The 17416-nt window shown below is 39.1% G+C and overlaps 1 protein-coding gene and 1 long non-coding RNA gene across 7 annotated transcripts in view; one reads left to right on the top strand and one right to left on the bottom strand.

Moving 5' to 3' along the window:
- LOC114595984 (uncharacterized) overlaps nucleotides 1–17416 on the top strand; it is a 46852-nt gene that overhangs the window by 22251 nt on the left and 7185 nt on the right. The window lies entirely within an intron of this gene.
- The window catches only part of ROBO1 (roundabout guidance receptor 1), a 586675-nt gene continuing 580407 nt past the window's right edge, over nucleotides 11149–17416 (bottom strand). For all 6 annotated transcript variants that reach the window (XM_028726911.2, XM_028726909.2, XM_077927267.1 and 3 more), the window contains 3 exons: nucleotides 16276–16584; nucleotides 13641–13837; nucleotides 11149–12802 (listed from right to left, as the gene is read on the bottom strand). In XM_028726911.2, the coding sequence (XP_028582744.2) occupies nucleotides 12788–12802; nucleotides 13641–13837; nucleotides 16276–16584 (521 nt within the window). In that variant the 3' untranslated portion in view covers nucleotides 11149–12787. The remainder of the gene's footprint in view (nucleotides 12803–13640; nucleotides 13838–16275; nucleotides 16585–17416) is intronic.

The raw sequence follows: 17416 nt of genomic DNA, 5'->3' as shown, positions 1-17416 counted from the left end.
GAAACTGGATGGCCGTTTGTCATGGATGCTTTAGTTGAGATTCCTGCATTGCAGGGCGTTGGTTGGACTAGATGACCCTCGGAATCCAACTCTACAGTTGTATTATATGATTATATGGTTACCCCTAACTGGAATATCACCAGAATTTGCAACAGATATGCAATATTTGTGCCAGGAGCAGATTTGGTGCATATGTGAGAAAAAGAAACAAGTTTCCCCCCCCTTGCCAAGTAGGATCCGGTGACAATATCTAACTTACGCCATTATAATAATACCAAGCAGCACAAGTGCCAGCAGCTGGGCAACTTGGGCAAATTAACAGTAAAAAGAGATGAATCATTTAGTGAGGGACAGATTAGCTGGAGGGACATTCTGTTTTCCTCATTAAGAGGCCTTCAGTGCCAAGGTTGTTCTAGGGAAATCATTAAGACAAGTTTTGAGGAGCCCATAGTGGCACTGAAATTTATTTCCAGGGATCTGTAGGTTAGGGTAGTAGGTTTATGTTTGTATTACTTAGTCCAATTGATTCTGAAGCACCTTTCAGTTTGCCTGTTTTCCTGGGATTGGTTTGCCCTCAGTCTCTTTTAGGACTGACTGGGCTGTCTTTTAGACAGATCTGACATAAATCCCTAATAGTTTCTATCTAAAATCGTTTTTCATGCATCATTTAGTAAATATTAAAGGTGCTAACAAAAGCACTATTTAAATCCCCTGGGCCTTTCTTTAGGTCTCTTTAGCACACACATTATAGGTTTGTCGTGACTAATTACTACATTAGAAAATAAGCCTTTGATAGGGTCCCCCCCCCAATTTTATTTATTTAAAATGTTTCTTAACCTCTCTTCATTGCACAGCGATTTCACAGTATGTTGCAACCAATTAAAATACAATTACTAAGAACGAGGCAGGCAGGCATATCACAGCCAGACAACTAAAAACTGAAATGCTTAAAAACCTAGATGAATAACCAGTCTTTAACTGGCATCTAAAACTAAAATGAATAGGCACTAGCTATCTCACAGAAGGAAGGAAGTTCCAAAACTGGGGCACCACCACTAAGAAGGGACTGTCCTAGGTTGCCTTATAGTGCTCTGAAACTTTAATTCAAGAGAACTTCAGCCAGGTTGTTGACTGGAGATAGTTATAAAGAGCTTATGACTTATTACCAGAGCTCCACTGGCTACGTTTCTGAGCAAAATTCAAAGTGCTGCTTCTGACCTATACAGCTTAAGTCCAGAATATCTGCAAGATGAACCTGCCTGGGGCCTGAGATCTTGAAGGGAGGCCCTTCTCTTGGTCTGGCCACCCTCACATGCATGCTTGGGAAAGACACAGGACAGGGCCTTCTCAGTGGCTGCTCCCAGACTTTGGAACCTCCCTTTCTAGGAAAAATTAGACCGGTTCTTCCTCTTTGTTGTCCTTCCACTAATAGGTGAGGACTTTCTTATGAATGATTGTAAGGAAATGGCAAGTGCTGTGATTTTTTTATTGTAATGATCTGTAAGCTTTAATAGAATATATATGTTCTATTAATGTTTAACTGTTTTTAATGATTTATTTTTTCTGATGTTTTTAGCTGTTTCTGTTTTAGCTATAAGCTGCCTTGAGTCCCTCTCAGGGAAAAAGGTGGGATATAATTAAATATAATTCTAATATCTTTGAACCCTCCTATGTAGCCTTTAAAGCAAAAAACCAATGATTTTACAACCCAGATTTCTCAACCAAAAATGCAACACAAAATAGAGGAAAGTTTTACTCTTTTACAGGGAAAGGTTAGTGAATCAAAATTACTTTACATATCAATGGTAAAAATTAAAAATGGATGGCAATTAATGACTTTGTACACATAACACCTGCATCCCCCCCTCCAATAAATCTCTTCTAGTATTGAGTGTGTTTCTTTTTCCTATCTAGACACACTACTTATCATTTCTTTTCACAGAAATTCATAGTGATGGTTTGGATATATTCACTACTATCTGCCTGGGGAAAATAGATATTAAAAAAATAGTGACAATATTCATGCATAAAAAAGCCTAGAAGCAGTGAAGGTATTAAAAAGAGAGAGTGAATCCACAGAAAGTCAAATTTATTTCACTTCAGTTGTCTGATAATAAATAAAGCTCTTGAAGCTTACTGAAAACGCATTTTGAATATAATCGCAAAGCAAATTGGCAAAGAGGAACTGTTATTACTTATGGTTCATATAGATATGTGTGTTTTCAAACTGCTTGACATACAAAATTAATTCAGATGTATGTTAAGTCTAGTTGTTCCAGTAATTTTAAATGTCTTGATGTCTGTGTGTCATAAAAGCACCGCCACCTATATGTTAGGAAATTGAAGGTTAACAGTATTAATCTTGGTTAGCATAAAAAACAGACTTTATAGGAATTAATGGATTTTGATTGGTATATGAAACCAGCCCCTTTAAAAACAGTTCTTACATGGTAGGAAACATATAGATAATAAATTTGACTACTCTTGTGTCCGGTTAAGCACATTGTAAGAGGCTGGCACATACTAGATGAGAATTGAAGTCACAACTTTCCCTCTCCAAGCAATCAGTATTTCAAACATTATGCCTTCTGTCTCCAGTTTACAGCTTGATCCTGTACATGTTTTCTAGAAATTTTGTTGTTGTTGTTTAGTCGTGTCCGACTCTTCGTGACCCCATGGACCAGAGCACGCCAGGCACCTCTGTCCTCCACTACCTCCCGCAGTTTGGTCAAACTCATGCTGGTAACCTCGAAAACACTATCCAACCATCTCGTCCTCTGTCGCCCCCTTCTCCTTGTGCCCTCCATCTTTCCCAGCATCAGTGTCTTCTCCAGGGAGTCTTCTCTTCTCATGAGGTGGCCAAAGTACTGGAGCCTCAGCTTCACGATCTGTCCTTCCAGTGAGCACTCAGGGCTGATTTCCTTAAGAATGGATGCGTTTGATCTTCTTGCAGTCCATGGGACTCTCAAGAGTCTTCTCCAGCACCATAATTCAAAAGCATCAATTCTTCGGCGATCAGCCTTCTTTATGGTCCAGCTCTCACTTCCATACATCACTACTGGGAAAACCATGGCTTCAACTATACGGACCTTTGTTGGCAAGGTGACGTCTCTACTTCTCAAGATGCTGTCTAGGCCTGTCATTGCCCTTCTCCCAAGAAGCAGGCGTCTTTTACTTTCTAGAAATAAGCCCTGATAATTTCAGTGGAATTCACTCCAAATGAAGTGTGCGTAATATTGCAGCCATCGTTTTATTTCCCTTTTGATACCTATCTGACCTTTAGACCACATGTCAGGCTCAGAACTTCTTTTCCTTTGTAATAACTCTCCTTGGTAGTTGGGGCCAGGGGTGCCAACATTCTGGGGGAAAGGTTAGGAGTCAGGCAGGTACCTGCTTTGTGACATTTGCAGTGAACCCAGGTGCTAGGGGTTTTCCATGATTCCGCTTGTCCCGCCACTTTCCCCTGGGAAAACACTTTCCTTACTGCTCATTCAGGAAAAAAAATAATCAATTGGTTATTCTGCAGATTGACGTTTGTTCTGATTCAGCGGTAAACAGCAGGTTTTCCTGGGAAAAGCAGTGGGACAAACAAAACAGCTCAGACCCATGGCGAGAGAACGTGGGAAAAGTGGGAAACCTCTTAGGCCCTTGCTTTCTACGTTCATTCTAAGATGAGCTCCTAATCTCAAGGTCTAGTTTTTACGCACAAGTGTTACAGGGTGACTATATTTTTAAATATATGGCCTGGAATGAAGAAAATTGCAACACATTCCTCAAAATTGAGTTTTATGCTTGTTTAACAGTGTCAAAGCAGACCAGGGCCCATAATTCCCACTTCTACTGTTCATCAGGTGTATGACTGATGCACCTTTCAGTTTTTGCTTCCTGCTTCGACTGTTGGTTGCATTGTCCGAATTTTCCTTCTAAACAAAGGGCAAGAAATTGTTAGCAAACTGGAAATTATTCTGTTTTATTTGCACTGCATCCTTAAAGCTTTCATTGATTTATATTTTAGCCACACATTCTTTTAAAAGCATTTAGCTGCAAGCTAAATTATGCCCATGCTACTTGTGTAGAGTAACATCAATGGGAGCACTTGTGAAATAATATGCAGCTCACGGTAAATGTCAGTGAACTGACCCTTATTGATTAAGATGTAGCACAAAGTGCCTTTCACATATGCTTCTGTTGAAAAAGGATCTAAGGATATTAAAGGCATAGATAACTGTAAAGGAAATGTCTGTTAAATAAAATGCTTAAGGAGGATGTTGGAGACTTACAGGCTAAATGCAAATGAAATTTCCTGGAATATCTGGAACATAATAGCAAATGTCCAGATGCATCATTTTTCTCTCACACAGCTTTTGTATTGTACTCCAGAAAATATTAAATGAAAAATGTTTTTAGTGTTAAGTATAAAGGTAAAGGGACCCCTGACAGTTAAGTCCAGTCGCGGATGACTTTGGGGTTGCTGCACCCATCTCGCTTTACAGGTTGAGGGAGCTGGCGTTTGTCTGCTCCGCCAACAGTTTTTCCGGGTCATGTGGCCAGCATGACTAAGCTGTTTCTGGCACAATGGAACACCGACACCAGAGCAGCACACTGAAATGCCGTTTACCTTCCCACAGGAGCGGTACCTATTAATCTACTTGCACTTTTGGCGTGCTTTCGATCTGCTAGGTTGGCAGGAGCTGGGACCGAGCAACGGGAGCTCACCCTGTCGCGGGGATTCAAACCGCCGACCTTTTGATCGGCAAGCCCTAGGCTCAGTGGTTTAGACCACAGTGCCACCTGCGTCCCGTAGTGTTAACTGTAGTCCTACCCTAATGTTCATGGCTCTCAAATTAGAGCAAGCAGGATGCTCCTAACGAAGTGCAAAAATTTGCTAGTTCAACTGACAACATATCCCTGTTGCCTCCCCTTAGCAATGTTTTGGTATGAGCTGCTATTGGAAATGAGAGATGGAGGTCATTGGTCTGTGGCAGATAAGATAATAAGAGAAGATGCCTTTCCCAGTTAAGTGATTGGTTCGATATTATTAGTAATAAAGAGGTCATGGAACCCTAGATAGCTGTTCCACATGTGGAAGCTGGCAATATGAATATGGTAGTAAAGGGGAAACAAACAAACAATTCGATCAGATCACCAGCCATCCTAGTGAGACCCATGTCAGTGAAGAAGATACTTGGCCCCATAACACAACAGTAAATACTACATTTTAAGTGGAAATGTGTGTTTGCAAAATTTGTCCAAAATATGTACCTTGTAGCTCTGGCCAATTCCTGATAACAGGCATGTTTGTACTACAGGTTTTAGTGTTGACAGTTTTTTGTTTTTGAAATGACAAGCATCTTTAGGTCACTGATAGAAAACATCATCTTAGAAATGAAAATGAACTCCTTAAAAAGCTTAAATGCTGAATGAAGAATAGGTTTCTAAAGCATCTGTAGACTTGGTCATTATTTTTGTACACAAAATTTAAGGTAATATGTTACTGAATTTTTTGAATAGCCATCATCCAGTTGCCTTCTGTAATCAGGTATGATCACAAGCGGTTTTCATTGCTCTAAGCCCAGAGGGAACTGTTATTGTACATACATGTCTGCTTTCAAAATGATGGGAGACCAGAAGCAGGAAAACGTCAATACTAAAAAGATTCCATTGCATTTCACAATACTGCTGTTGCTAAATAACTGCTTAGATCTGAGCAAAAATCCAATAAATACAGTTTTATTGTCATGCTTCAAAAATATTAAAAGCAATTGGCTCCACAGCCTTATATGGAGTCTACTGCTGAGTAGGCAAGTCCTTAATATCCCAGTATGATTAAATTGCTGACTTGCTTGGTATATTAAAGCCCCCTTCTCTGGCATTTGTAGATGTTCTTTTTTGTTATTTACCCAGGCAAGATATTGTGCTAAAGAAGGCTGTCTAGAAGGGTTGCCGCACATAGCAGTTTAACTCACAGTGATTAGTGAGACAATTTGAAGCCTTTTTCTGTGCTTGGTTAATTTTGTTGATATTGCCTATTGGCCACTATTAAATATATATATATATATATATATATATATATATATATATATATATATATAACATATAAAGCAATTCTTTTTGTTGTTCTCTGATAAAATGCCTTATGTTACACTGTATCATATGTATTTATATCATTGTTTCATTATAAATAGCCTTATAGATGCAATTTCAGATATTTGCTTTGGGATCTATCTAAATTTAAAGTTGTTTCCTCTTGGCCGACACATTCTAGCTCATGAGAATATGTCCAGCAATGTGTTTTTTAAGGGGAGGAAGGGAACAAGTTATTAACAACCACAGATTCCCTCGATTGCCTCTTTACTAATAACAAGTTTTACAAATAACAAGTTTTACTAATAACAAGTTTTACTAATAACAAGTTTGCTTTCTTAGGGAGCAGGCCTATGCCCAAGAAGCTGGTATAAAGCGCACTGCTGTAAATTAAGCCGGCATAAAGTTACACCATGTCCAAAACCCATTCAGCTGTTGGGCGACTCCTGCTGCCTCCTTGTCTATGCCTTTAAAGATGAGCCTTTAAAATAGTATTCTGTACTGGGTTGCCAAGTATGCATGATGAAGCAGAACAGGCTTAGGATCCAACCTAAGGTCCCCCTGCTTTCTAGTCCTGCCCCCAGAATGTCCCTTTTTGGGGGACTTACATCAGTCTTGGATCAACACTGGTCTCAGCCTCTCTGGCTTGAACAGAACCAGCTGAGCCAGGGTTGCCTTTGGGCACAATTCCTGGAATGTAATCCCCTGTGTAAATTGTGACCTACTGTAAATCGATAAACTCCCACTCCAGGTTAACTTTCCTCACTCAAATAAATTTTCTTTGATCTCTTTATGTGTCTGTCTCACCCTTTGTTTCCCTGCTCCTCTTTCTATTTTGCCATGCCAATTTCACACCACCAATTTAGCTAAAGAATAAGAAAACTGCACATATCATTCAGGATCTGTCTGGAATTTAGTACAGTGGTACCTCGGGTTACATATGCTTCAGGTTACATACGTTTCAGGTAACAGACTCCGCTAACCCAGAAATAGTGCTTCAGGTTAAGAACTTTGCTTCAGGATAAGAACAGAAATCATGTTCCGGCGGCATGGCGGCAGTGGGAGGCCCCATTAGCTAAAGTGGTGCTTCAGGTTAAGAACAGTTTCAGGTTAAGAATGGACCTCCGGAACGAATTAAGTACTTAACCTGAGGTACTGTATAATTTTGGGACCTAGGTAATCTTAGTAATTTAACCCACTATTCCATGGGATTGCCCAGAACCCACAGGTTCAAGGTGCTTCCCAACTACAGAAAAACAGTGAGTGAATGTTTGATCACTGGATCATGGTTTGAATATGCAATGCAGTTTTAAACATCTAGTGGTGGTGTTGGCCTGAATGACCTCAAGGCCTCTTCAAATTGGTTGGGAAAAAGGACAATAGAGGGATTGCTTAAATGGCCAAACCTCCCAAATGGGTCTGGCTTTGTTATATAAAATAGATGGCCAAGAATTGGTGATTGGTTGCTATAGGAACTAATGGTCCAAGACTTTTCTAGGGAATCGCAGCCTTGTTTCTCCCTACAGAATGTGCTAATTCAATCATTTGTGGGGGGGGGGCACACAAAAAATCCAATACAAGCAGCTTACATTTGACTCAGACTGCAAGTCAAAGAGCAAAATGGATCTCTGGAAGCAATACTGTATTAACTGATTTGGAAAACGCCAAAAGCTGGCATGTCAAAGCCGATGGCCTTCAAGCAATGTGACTTAATTTGTGAAAGATTGATCATTTAAAGGAATTCAAGTTATAAGGTTTACCCATACATACTGTAGTACTCAGTTACCTGGTCCAAGGCTTCTAGCTCCTTTGTAGCATCAGGGTAGCCAATCAAGTGGTGGCCTGGGAGGGAGTTATGGCTTCTGTCTGCATAGGACCACTGTGACATCAGCTGATACCATTAATTATTATTAACGTCACATTAATTATTCAAAGCAAGAAAAGCAGGAAACCTTTTGAGATGTACTTGCTCCCAATGTTAGACTTTGAAGAGAAAAGTAGAATTTAGCGCAGGGACCACCATACCTCTTCCATGAATGGTTCCCATGCTTGCAGCCCCATATCCTTTATTGTGTATAAGAATGAACTTCATGCATCTTTGATTAGTATGAAGACAAAAAAGGGCACTCATGGGGGGGGGGGGCTGTTGTTGGGAAGGCAGATTCTCCTCTGATCCTAGACCTTGGGAACAACTGTCTTCCCATTGTTCTCAATTATAGCCCAAGATTTCTGAGCCAGTTCCATATACATACAATCATTAGCTTCGAATTACTGTAAGTTCTGTAATCAGTGAACCAGGATCAATTTTTCTTTGGATGGCATCAGTTCACAATAATTCACAGCCAGCAAGCTTTATACGAAGGCAACATTTTGGTTAAGCGTCATAATTATTAATGAATTTGGTGATTATGTACCATAAATTTCTTTCTTTCTCTTCTTTTATTTGTCCACATCTTGAGAGTGTGAAATGCTGTATTTTTTTAAAATTGCATTCAAAAGCAAGTTTTTCTGTAAATATTTCATTTACATGGTCTTACTACTTGTGCAGTTTCTGAAGCAGATGTTTATCTCTGTTGGAGATAAAAGAAAACTATTTTTTGGCAAAACTTGTTAGCAGTAAAAATGATATTCCTATACTATATCTGAATATGTTCCAGAATGAAACAACACAGTCCATTCAATAGGACAGAGCTGGTGGCTTGCAGCATAAAAGAGACATGTGAAAAGATAGGAATTTAAAATTGTTTTGGCATTTTGCATGTTTCTGCCTCTGGAAATTCAAGTCAATGTCTCATTAAATGATTGTGGTACTGCATAGATTTGTAGAAACTTAGTAAACTTATATACTCAACAAATGTAATATAAAAACATCCATAAAATGTATGCACCATCTACTTGAAATAGTTATTTTAACAATTGCATTGTTGTTTCAAACTGTGCATGAATACTTGCATTGGGTAAACAGTGAGGGAAGAAAAACAGTTTGAAGGAATTGTATTTGGAAGGACTGGATAACTTTTCAGATGTGCATTAGAACATGTTAATCTAAAAAGAACCCTGCTCTCACAGTGGCCAACCAGATGCCTATGGGAAATAGAAGCAGCACATGGGCACAATGGTCTTCTCCCACTCTTGCCCTCCACTGAACAACTGCATGCAGAGACATATTGCCTCTGATACTGCAGATAATATTGCTATTAACCATGATAGCTTTAACCTCCATGAATTTGTCTAATCCCCCTTTAAAACCGTCTTAGTTGATACACCTTCTAAAGTAGTGAATTTCAAAGTATGCACTGCGTGAAGAATTCCTTCCTTTTGTCTTCATGAATTTCCCAGCATTCAGCTTCACCTCTGCCATTATGAGACTTCAACAAAATGTGGTCTAGTAAACATGTTCACCCCAGTTCATTGAAGCCCAGCCAACAGTTGCACAAGGAGGGGTTGTGGTGTGCATGGTTCTGAGGTGCCTCAGCCTTATTTGCTGTTTTTCCTGCACCAAAACTATTATGAACAGAAATCATTCCTGATTGTTTGCGATGGCTCAAATGTTTCTATATGAGCAGTTTGGGATTATTCGTTAGTGATTTTATTTTCAAGTAACATAAAATGTCAAAGCCCATAGCTATGTTGCCTCCAACATCTACATAAATGAAATCCATGCCATAAAAAAAAATACTAATTCTCTAATGTTTTTACACAATTAGTATTTCCTCAGGAATATGTCCAGAGACCAATTAAACATTTCATGGCTTTGAAAAGAGGTTTGCTGCTTCCCCGTCAATGAACAATTGTTTATTTATGTTAGTAATGCAAGAGTAACCTTCTTTCATGCTTGGGCGTCTGTGTATTTTTTAAGATCAGATGAAGTAATTTTCAGCAAGGACTCCAGTGGTAGAATGCTTAAAAGATCATATTACAATTTCAAGTGCAGTTTCAGCAGTACTTAAAATGTTTGCTTTAATGTTGCTAAAATTTATACAACATTGAAATATTGATGCACATGTTTAAAATGTGCTTTCTTTCTTTTATCCAGTTATGAGTATTATTTTAAAATATTTTATAAATCATGGAATATAATCATACACACACAAACACACATCGATAAGCCAGCTTGGTTACCAAAGTCTCCAAAAGGATATATTTTGTATTTCATTGCGGCATTTAATATCCTCCTCTTAACATACTAAAGTGATGTATGTGCATACAGATGCACCGTGTCCTATATTTATATTCTATTCACTAAAATAAGCAAATCCTAGAATAAAAATAAACAACACAAAACGCTAAGGAGCTTATATCTACTGCCTACCTAATCTCAGCAGAGAATAGACCAAAAAGTCAATAGGGAATATTCAAAGTGCGCTCAGCAATACCAATGAAGGTGGCCAGTTGGGCCAACAGTAAGTAAAAAAAGAAAGAAAAGCACAAAACGAAGGGAAAATGCTTAAGAAACATACAAAAGCATGTCTTCTCCAAGCATGACTAAATGTCATGACTAGAAATGGCTGAAGCCTGCCACTCTCAATTTATAGTGCACCTCGTCTTTCTGCACCTTTAAAGACAGTTCTGAGACAAAGCCATCCTTATTTAAGAATTATCGTAAAGACTGGCCATTTCTAGAAGCTTCTGGCAGGCTTGATTCTCAGTTTCTCTATTTAAGTGTCACAGGACGGAGTGGGAAGGAATCTTGGGTCTAGTTGTAATGAAATGTAATCTGCTTTAGCTCCACCCCACTTTTATTTTTGAAGGCACCTTTTTATTCCGCACCACCACATATAACTAAATGTTGCTACTCACGAAATACAATGCAGAACTTGGTTTCACGGTTGCAGTGAGGGCAGAAGCTGTCTGTCAGCTCTGACACTGGGTGACTTAGACCAAAGTGTTCTCACAAAGGGGGAAAATGTCTTGAAGCACAGAGCACAAGGAAGGGTCTTTAAAATAGGACTGGCATTTGTTTGATGTAGAATAAAATATGATTTGTCAGTGTTATTTTTATTATTACAATGAGAAAACTAAATATACATTCTGTAGGTTAAACAAGAAACATGACAAAAAGGATGATGTATTTGAGAACGTTTTTAATAAATAATGTGACAAAAATTACTTTTATGATTATTGAATCCTCGGTATGCAAAATTATGGCTAAAATATGAGGTTTCTTACATGAACATAATGAAAAACATTAATCACATGGTTGTTCCCTCAGTACTGCACGCCCTTTCTATTATAACCATTTCTTAAAAATTAGCTAAATGAAAAAATTTAGCCCTCAGTAAATACCAAAACACTCCTTTCCCCCCACTGCGGCTAGGCCTGACAATTGTCCATAAACAAACACACAATTTTCCATTAGCACCGATGACAAAGAAATTATATAATTACAAAAGAGATCATAAAAATCTACAGACAAAGGACATAATTCTGTAATTTCAAAAGGAACTAATGGCTCTATTTCATTGGAAATCCAATGTCAAGATAGGCCACAGCAAACTTGAGAATTTAAAGTCCAGAAAACGGGAAGTGTTCAGTTTATGGCCCATTCTTAGGTATGATACCATTACCATCTGTCACCTTTCAACAAACATAGAGCATTAATAAAATATGAAAAAACAAACAAAGGCGTAACATCTTACAATAAGACAAAAACGGTTAATAGTTACAATGTTTTACAAATAAAGTTTAGTGATTGTGCTTTTAAAACCAAAAAATAAAAAAATAAACAGTGCATTACAAAAAAAAAAATCAACCCTCTCCCGCCCCCCCCAAAACCATCCCAAGATCAAAACATAACTTCTTTAAGTGGCACTTCTTCTTTAAGGTGAATTGACACTATAAAGTAGAGGTCTGAGATTTGGGCCAGTCATGATGATGATGTCCTTTCCCAGCGATGCTTTAAAAATGTCCATTGCTTTTTGTATTTTTGTTTTCAGTAGCACTGGTTGAGGCCAAGAACTGCTTCAGTATTTGATAAGCTTAACTTGTGATAGAACTGCCAAGTTCACTTCAACATGCCTTCTTTCTATCCTAAAGAACATTTGCAGTGAATAATGTACCTTCCAGATGAAGCATGATAGAATCCAGACAAATTAAAAAAATTTGGGGCAGGGGTTGAAAAACCAGTATGTGTTTACAGTACAAACCACCCTAACTCAAGTTGTGTGATGTCTTTTTGCTGCAAAGGAATCTGACTACTGGAAGAAAATACAATGCTAGTTGCACCAAGTGCAGCCTATAGTAGCATTGGAAGGTTAGAAAATCTGCATAGATATCTCCTCTTCTTCTTTTTTGCAATTTTCTATTGTCCAATCAATGATAGTTTATTCATAAGATTATGAACTGGTTTGGTGACATACTTGTCTTGTACTGCACTGGCCACAACGGTAGCAAACTTAAGGCTCCCCCCTCTGTCTAACAATGGAAGAAGTAGCTAGTGTAGCACCATAAAGAGCAGTTTAATTGCTGTCATGGACAGAGGAAATGTGTGATATTTAAAGTGAATAAACAGGGTCATTAAGTTTAGGGTTTTAAAATAACATTAAAATAAAGATTAGGATTTTGATAGCATAAAAAGATGGGGAATTGTACACTCTGATTGCACTGAACATTATTTCTGGCATCAAATATCATCAGACTTGAGGCATCTTAAGTGATATCTTTCTGATCAGATTTCAGAAACTTGTTACACTACATCTCTTCTTCAGCTTTCAGTTTCCTGTTTAAAAAAACAACAACACATGATGTATTTTCTGGGTATTTTCTTGCCTTCTCACTCAGAATAATTTATGCTATTCTGGAGAATATACTTACTAAAATAATTTTGTTTCACAATATAGTAGATTATGATTTAAGCAGTAGTTAAAACTGCTTAGTTTTGACTACTGTAAAAACACTTTTAAAAAAGTTTCATATAATTAGGAAATACAAATTACGGTCATACCGCTATTTACATATCCCTCCACTTATATAAACTTTGGGATATGTAAGCGGCAAACCTGGAAGTATATTTCCAGGTTTTTGCCACGCGCAGAAGTGCTCTAACACCGCGCATGTGTGCGTAGAAGCTTTCCCTCCGGTTGCGGAAACCTCAGGTTCTGACTGCAGCTCCAGAACGGATCCTGTCCTCAACCAGAGGTACCACTGTACATCTTTCCATCATAATATTGCTATAGTAATAATGCTTTGAATTTCATATTTTGCTGCCTCATTTCTATAATAAGATATAATATATTATTTCTATGCACAATTACTGAGATAAGCTGTGTTCAGCATTAATTTTGTATTGTGCCTTATATTAAATATAATTAGCAACAAAAAATTGTAACGAAAGTTAAGAACTTAAAATTTCTGTGGCGCTCATAGATTAGTGGTTTAGAGATTAAATAGATATGAAACAGTGCTCCAATTGGGATTATACTTACCTGATGAGACCAAAAATCTAAAGTCTCTGTAGACTAACCAATTAAGGGATAAAAGAAAACTAGCTTTGAGGAATAAGCATTTGTATTTTCACAAAAGATTCCCCCCTAGTGACTATCAGAAACACATATTACCTGTAATTCTTCTTCATCCTCTCCTTGCTCATATGTTCCAAATACCTGCATTTCTGCCACATTTCTTCGACCTAGATTTGCTTGGTCTGCCCTTTGTCTACTTCCTGATCCTCTGGATGACATAGAACTTGAGGAACTAGGATCTCTAGTGTTGTTTGATGTTGGAAATGTAGGTCTACAATATGGCAGAATATCCTCTAAGGAGAGAATTACACATGTGTTAATATTACCATAGACAAAAAAGCCTTTTGAAACACACAATGTCTTTTAGTACTGCATTTGTACTTAAGTGATTGTTTTAGCATTGGAGCAGTGGAAATAGCAAATATAAATTGCAGTTGATTACACTTGTCTGTCTCCCAACACATTCTATGTGCCTGCACATCTCTCTGCTCTCTCCTCCAGATGTACACTGGAAGAGTTGCTATTATAAAAAGATGAATGGAAGGAAAGGAATAGGCTTCTTTTTAGGCAGAACTCGCTGCAACCTCTTCCATGACACAAAAGCTCCCAAATGTTTCTCTCTCAGAATAGAAGTGGGCAAAATAACAAGCTAAGAGAAGATGCTGGCCTGAATGCTTTTCAACATGAGCGGCTACTATGTACAACACTGCTGGAAAACAAGTGACCAAGAAGGAATGCATACATTTGGGTGAATTGGAAAGGGCGGAGCTACCTACATGCACATACAACTGTGTGATAATGGAGGATCTTGAAAACCAACGCCTAGCTGTTCTCATTTTGCAAGGATACACATGTCTCTGTGCTATGTTTTCAAGCGCACTTATATACAAATGTCTATGGAAACACAGCCAGAATGATGGTATATATGGTGGTGGAAGATTGAAATAAGGGAGGATAGTGGACTAAAAAGGTGTTGAGCAAGAAGAGGTCAGAAGTTATTTCCCCAATGCACCTTCTGTCCACACCTTTTTGGCAGCCATATATTCAGTGTTAGTGTGAAAGGGGTTATGTGTGTATACAGTACAGCTATACATACATAGGGCAGGTTGGAGCCCTGATTTCCTGGGGCTGCTGAATGCAGGCGTTTTGCACACTACTGCCAGCCATCCAGTTGCTAAAGGAAGCAAGGCTAGTTGGCATGATCATGAGCCCTTTCTCACTGCGTGTGGGATAATTGCAAGAGCTGTAGTGATCACTTTCAGGTATATTGTGACACCATGCTTCAAAGAAGCTGAAAACGAACTGTTCTGTGTGACAGTGAAGTTAAATGATTGTTGTTTAGTTGTGTCCGACTCTTCGTGACCCCATGGACCAGAGCACGCCAGGCACTGCCTCCCACAGTTTGGTCAAACTCATAGTTAAATGATAAGGCAGAATTTAACAAATTACACACAAGCCTAGGTCAATACTGTTTTTTAAGTGAAAAAATACTTAAACATTAACAGTGTTTCCAATTTCACCACCAAGTTTTGCCACCGGCTTTTATGCCATTGATATATAAATTGAAAAACAACAATCGCAGCACCATTCTTGGTGTATCTTGCTAATGACTTCACTTTATTGTGACCCATTGTCATTTACAGACCTCTTGCTTTTGTGCCCATTTAACCAATTTACTACCCAATTTCTATTTCGTAGTTTGGTTAGATAGTATCAGGACTGGTTTGCTTATTTGATGACAGCTTTTACAAAGGCTTATATAGATACCTTCATACATACTCTTCAATCAGGCCTTACTGGCTGCCATAAAAATATATTATGTTTGTCTGGAACGAGTCCTTTATGGCGTTTGTAATGCGTTCTAGCTTGATGTTTGTAGTTAAGTATCCAGAAACCAAACTACCTTTCTTTTGTTATCACGCTCTTCACATTTTTAGAAAGGATTGAGTTAGCTTTGCCGTACCTTTTCCTTTTAGGAATCTGAAGAAAAACAGCTAATCTCTTCAGTTTTTGACAGAAAGTAAGTGATTAAGATGCAAGGAAAACTACTTTTCAGGGGTTACCGTAACCCATGAGATGCCAGGATACAGTGCTGTTTGGATGAATAGGAGACATCAGATATCTAAAGGTTTTTATTTGTTTATGGTTTTCTCCTTCACATTTCCTAGCTGCAAAGTTTGGTGCTCTACCTTTTTGTTTGTTTTGTTTTATATTATTAAATTTTAGGAGGTGCCTATATTACAAAGAGGGACACGGGTGGCGCTGTGGGTAAAAGCCTCAGCGTCTAGGGCTTGCCGATCGAAAGGTCGGCGGTTCGAATCCCCGCGGCGGGGTGCGCTCCCGTTGTTCGGTCCCAGTGCTTGCCAACCTAGCAGTTCGAAAGCACCCCCGGGTGCAAGTAGATAAATAGGGACCGCTTACTAGCGGGAAGGTAAACGGCGTTTCCGTGTGCGGCTCTGGCTCGCCAGAGCAGCGATGTCACGCTGGCCACGTGACCCGGAAGTGTCTCCGGACAGCGCTGGCCCCCGGCCTCTTGAGTGAGATGGGCGCACAACCCTAGAGTCTGGCAAGACTGGCCCGTATGGGCAGGGGTACCTTTACCTTTTTATATTACAAAGAGAGAGTTCTTCTAAGCTTTCATTTCAGTGGGGAATCTAGTTGGGTGACTAAGCGGAGACAACTTCATTATTGCAGGAAAAGCTTTTAGCATTTGCCCAGTGTATCAAGTCACCTTGGAGAATATGTGTTTTTGCTGGTGTGCCATCTCGCCTTGCTGCTTTGTTTCCTCGCGGTTTGCCTTCACTTTGCTGTTCCTGTGACTCTCGGCGCTCCCCTGAACTTGTCCGCATGTCAGAATGCTGACGGCCATCAGCTCCTTCTTTCCCCTTATAGCCCGGCCCTTTTCTTTCCACTGCCCTTTCTGTTCTTGGGTCTATAGAGGACAACTTTGGCAACATGACGGACCGTACTTCCAGTTGAGATTTGGACTGAGCAGTGGGAGATTTTATAGCAGGTGGCGGTACTGGTGGTGGTGGTAGGTCTACAAAAGGGTGAAAAGAGAAAATAGCTGAAATTATTTTTTAAAAAATCATTTAAATCAACTTCATGTTTCTTAGCTTCCAAAATGTGTAGAAATACTAAGAATAATTTTATCTCTCTGCGTTAGGAAATTACCAAGAAAAGTTAAATGCCATAAACATTTGGTAAGTTCAGATCCTTATGTAGCTAAAAAGCACTACAGTCATATCTCGGGATAAATACGCTTCAGGATAAGTATTTTCGGGTTGTGCTCCGCGGCGACCCGGAAGTAACGGAGCATGTTACTTCTGGGTTTCGCCGCTCACACATGCGCAGATGGTCAAAATGTTGCCACGCGCGAAAGCAGCGAAACGCGACGCGCGCAGTCGCGTCTTATGTTCTGTTCAGGATGCGAACAGGGCTCTGGAATGGATCCCGTTCGCATCCCAAGGTACCGCTGTATTCATATACTGGAGCAGGCTTGGGGAAATGCAAGGCTTGCAGAAGTACAAAAAAATCTTTAGAAAATAGACCCCTAAGTTAGTGGGGGGTGGGAGGGGGACTTCCAAATCAATCTAGTGACAACAGCATGCACAGAGTTCTGCTCATAGGGACAGCCTCTGCATGTGTTTCAGGATGGCTGCAGAGATGCCTAGAATGTGTGAATAGTACTGGGAAGGGAGCGAGTGTGGCTCTGCTCTCCAACCCCCACACAATTATAGTTACATGTTCCTGAATACATGGGTAAAACAAATAACAGAATGTTCTTGTTAATGTAAAGTCATCAAAGAGATTTTATAATTCTTCTTCTAGGATTACTTAATGCTACTTTTTATTAACTATCATGTTAACAA

Source organism: Podarcis muralis, chromosome 4 (assembly GCF_964188315.1).
Source record: "Podarcis muralis chromosome 4, rPodMur119.hap1.1, whole genome shotgun sequence".
NCBI lineage: Eukaryota > Metazoa > Chordata > Lepidosauria > Squamata > Lacertidae > Podarcis > Podarcis muralis.
The sequence above is the reverse complement of the archived record's forward strand: the minus strand, read 5'-3'. Positions and strand labels throughout refer to the sequence as shown.